The 3338-nt window shown below is 37.4% G+C and overlaps 1 protein-coding gene across 1 annotated transcript in view; it reads left to right on the top strand.

The window, feature by feature from the left end:
- Window positions 1–3338, top strand: part of MCCC1 (methylcrotonoyl-CoA carboxylase 1 (alpha)) — a 29176-nt gene that overhangs the window by 7204 nt on the left and 18634 nt on the right. Inside the window, exons 2-5 of the mRNA XM_009321737.1 lie at window positions 1030–1076; window positions 2098–2237; window positions 2686–2781; window positions 2948–3069. Coding sequence (XP_009320012.1) covers window positions 1030–1076; window positions 2098–2237; window positions 2686–2781; window positions 2948–3069 — 405 coding nt within the window. The remainder of the gene's footprint in view (window positions 1–1029; window positions 1077–2097; window positions 2238–2685; window positions 2782–2947; window positions 3070–3338) is intronic.

Here is a 3338-nt window from a genome sequence, read left to right as displayed (position 1 = left end):
GAGGGAGCTGGGCCGCCGCCCTGCCCCGCTGCTCGGTGCCGAGGGTGGCGCGTGTGCGGGGGCTGGGGGGGGGAAGGATACAGGTACCCCCCGCTCTTCTGCGGAAAGAAGGAGCAAACAAACCCCCCTAGAGTTTCAAGCATAGTTTTAACAGTTGGTACAGATTCCGTGAAACGGCCCTGGGTGGTCGGGGTTTGATAACCATCGCGGAGCACCCGCTGCAGTCACCCCTCCGCGGGCTGTAACCCCGTGCAGAACGAATCGGCGACCATGATTAGCTGTTCACTAGAAGTTTAGGAAATGCACTCATTTCCCCTCTCGTTGTTGAAACTGAGCTTTCGGTTGTATGGTGTCAAGGACGTCTCGTGTCCTTTTGTCTGATATCGTTTAAGAATTGCTGGACTTGATCTAATATTCCAAAGTTGATTTATATGTTAATTAAAACAGTTCCCAGAGTTTACTTCTGCAGTTTCTTCCAGTCACTTAGCCTTCGCTATCTGATTTCTTTAGTATTAGTCGTTTGAGGTTTAACTTTTCACTTCTGAAATTCTTCATAGCTCTTCTTTCTTGCTGTCTTTCACATTCTTTTCTCTTGCACCTTTATTCTATACAAACAACCCTTATTTCCTTTTCAAGCTTTTCTGTTTTGTGGTTGGTTATGTCATCTTTCCTGAATACTTCGAGTTGCATTCTCTGTAATAAATGCCAGATGTTGGCTGTTCTGTCCACTAAGAGAGGTTTGTTTTTTCTTTTTTTTTTTTAAATATATGTTGACTGTTTTAATTTGAATGCTGCTGAAAAAGCAAGGGGATAATTTCTGTTGTGTCTAAATGAAAACACTTAAGGAGAGATCTGGTGAAGTTTGTACGACCTTCCTTCTTGTACTTGAATGTGTTCAGTGTAAATAGTTGCATCAAAAGCTTCGGAGTTGTTTTACTGCTGTCTTCCTCTCACCTGAAAATAAAAGTAGCTCAGCTGCCACTTCTTGATATACTTTTGTAACACTTCTGTGTGTTTATAATTGTACAGGCAATGGAACCAAGTACAAAGATTTGTGAAATGGGCCTCAACAATAGGTATGAAAATTAACTTCTTTGGCTACTAGGTTTAATTGCATGTGTAATGTGGATCGTTTTACAATTAGTTTTAGACCATTAGTTGCTGAAAAACTGGAGGTTTTTAAAAGTAAATGTTCAATATTTGTATAGTTTTTGAAAACAGTAGTCTGTAGCTGACAACAGAAATAATCTTTAATGTGTAAACAACGTTTTGAATAATTTTATCTGTCATATTTAGGTATACTCAATGAAAACTATTTATTTTTGTGACGTTTTCCTCTGAGTCCTTTTCTGATACAAATGTCACAAAGTCTGTGAGAATTGTCTTTTAGGCATAATGGTAATTAAACAATATATGAAGGAAAGCTAAAAATATTTAGCAAGATGATTTAAACTGACCCTGTTGTCATGCTGTCTAAAAAGATACGTTTTAGAATTCAGAGATATATTTTCATTTTATTAGTTAGTTTTAAGCTATTTAGTTCTGCCTGTGAGATCTCTGGCTGTGCTGGCCTTATATTTCTGTCATGTTTTAACTGCTGTCATGAGACTTAATAGAAGCTTGTAAGTCACTGTTTAAAAAAAACCAACAACAAAAGCCTCCCTACTTTGTTATTTCTTTGTGACTGTGTATCAATGGGGAATAGTGCTCTTCAAAGAAATGTGAATCACTTCTATTGGGGGGGGGCAGGTGTTAATTGTTTCCTAGTTGGTCCAGAAAGTACACAGTAAAAATATAAGCATCAATTTTTATGTTTAAGTGTTGTTTTAGGGTTAGAATATATTTCTTGAATTCTAAAAAGAAAAAAAGACTTGAATTAAACATACTTCTGCATAAGGACTCTAAGGAAAAAATTCCAAGACTAGCATGGAAATGCTTTTGGGTGAAGCATGTGTTGTTTCATTATTGGAAGAAACGCATAAACACTATAAATGATGAAAAAGAAATCGGAATTTTAGAATTGCTTTATTTCCAGGAATGGTTTTAAGGATATATTTCTTTTAAAAGTTGCTTACTGTGCTTCGTCCTTTTAAACAGGAGGTCACAACATAGGGAAGATTCTTATCGCAAACCGAGGAGAAATTGCATGCAGAGTGATGCGAACAGCAAAGAAAATGGGTGTGAAGTCTGTAGCAGTTTATAGTGAAGCAGACAGGAATTCCATGCATGTAGCAATGGTGAAGTATATTCCTTAAGTTTGTGATTAACGCTCATTCACAGCAGTAGTTCTCATTAGTAAGTTCAATGTGAAAGTAGGTGTGTGTGCTAATGCAGTTGATTTTCACACCTGTAGAGTTACTTCCAAGTATATAACCAAGCAATAATGATAATCAATGAAAAGTTTGCCTAGTCTCTGTCTCAGCACCTGACAACTTTACAGGAAGCACATTGAAGTTTAGCTCTCTAACTCCAGAATAGCCACTGGGGGTTAGAGAATGGACTCTAATTTTGGGAATAAAGTCAGAATTTGTTCCACCCAGTTGAGTCTCTCCATGAAGAGAGGCAGTGATTTAAACTGTTGCATGCTAGCAGTGATACACAATATAATTAGCTCAGACATTCAGTTAAATTTGCTTTTTAGTATCTAATAAACAGTCTGTATTATATGTATTTTTTCTGTAACAGGCAGATGAAGCATATTGCATTGGTCCAGCACCCTCACAGCAGAGTTACTTGGCCATGGAGAAAATAATCCAGGTGGCCAAGGTCTCAGCAGCACAGGTAAGTAGATCATAAGCTTAAATCTTCCGTTACATCCATGCTCTCTAGTTCTTTATTTTTACCCATGGTGTTTCCATCATGTGTTTCCTTAGCACTCTACTGAAGTTTCAGGGTTTTCTAAGCTAAACTGCTGTAAAAATAGGCTGGTAACATTATTCTATTTTAGGCTATTCATCCAGGTTATGGTTTCCTCTCAGAAAACACAGAGTTTGCAGAGCTGTGCAAGCAAGAGGGAATCATCTTCATAGGTCCGCCTTCATCTGCTATCAGAGATATGGGTATTAAGAGGTATCTATTTCTGATTCGTTACTTGGTTATGCAATTTACAGTTTGGCAAAGCTAATTTTGTTAACAAGTGACCAGTTGTTCCATAATTGTTTTTTCTGTCAATTTTCATTGTCTTTTATTTTTATGGCTTTCTTCAAAGGAATAAGTTCCAGGTTTATAGATGTGGGATGTCTATAGACATAGAAACAATCAAGATTGTTCAGTTATTAGGATTTTGAAAATTAAATACCTAACTGATTCTAGTTTTCCAGAATGGGTGCATTGCAGTG

Source organism: Pygoscelis adeliae, unplaced genomic scaffold (assembly GCF_000699105.1).
Source record: "Pygoscelis adeliae isolate BGI_AS28 unplaced genomic scaffold, ASM69910v1 Scaffold223, whole genome shotgun sequence".
Classification (NCBI taxonomy): Eukaryota; Metazoa; Chordata; class Aves; order Sphenisciformes; family Spheniscidae; genus Pygoscelis; species Pygoscelis adeliae.
This window is presented reverse-complemented; position numbering and strand designations above follow the sequence as displayed.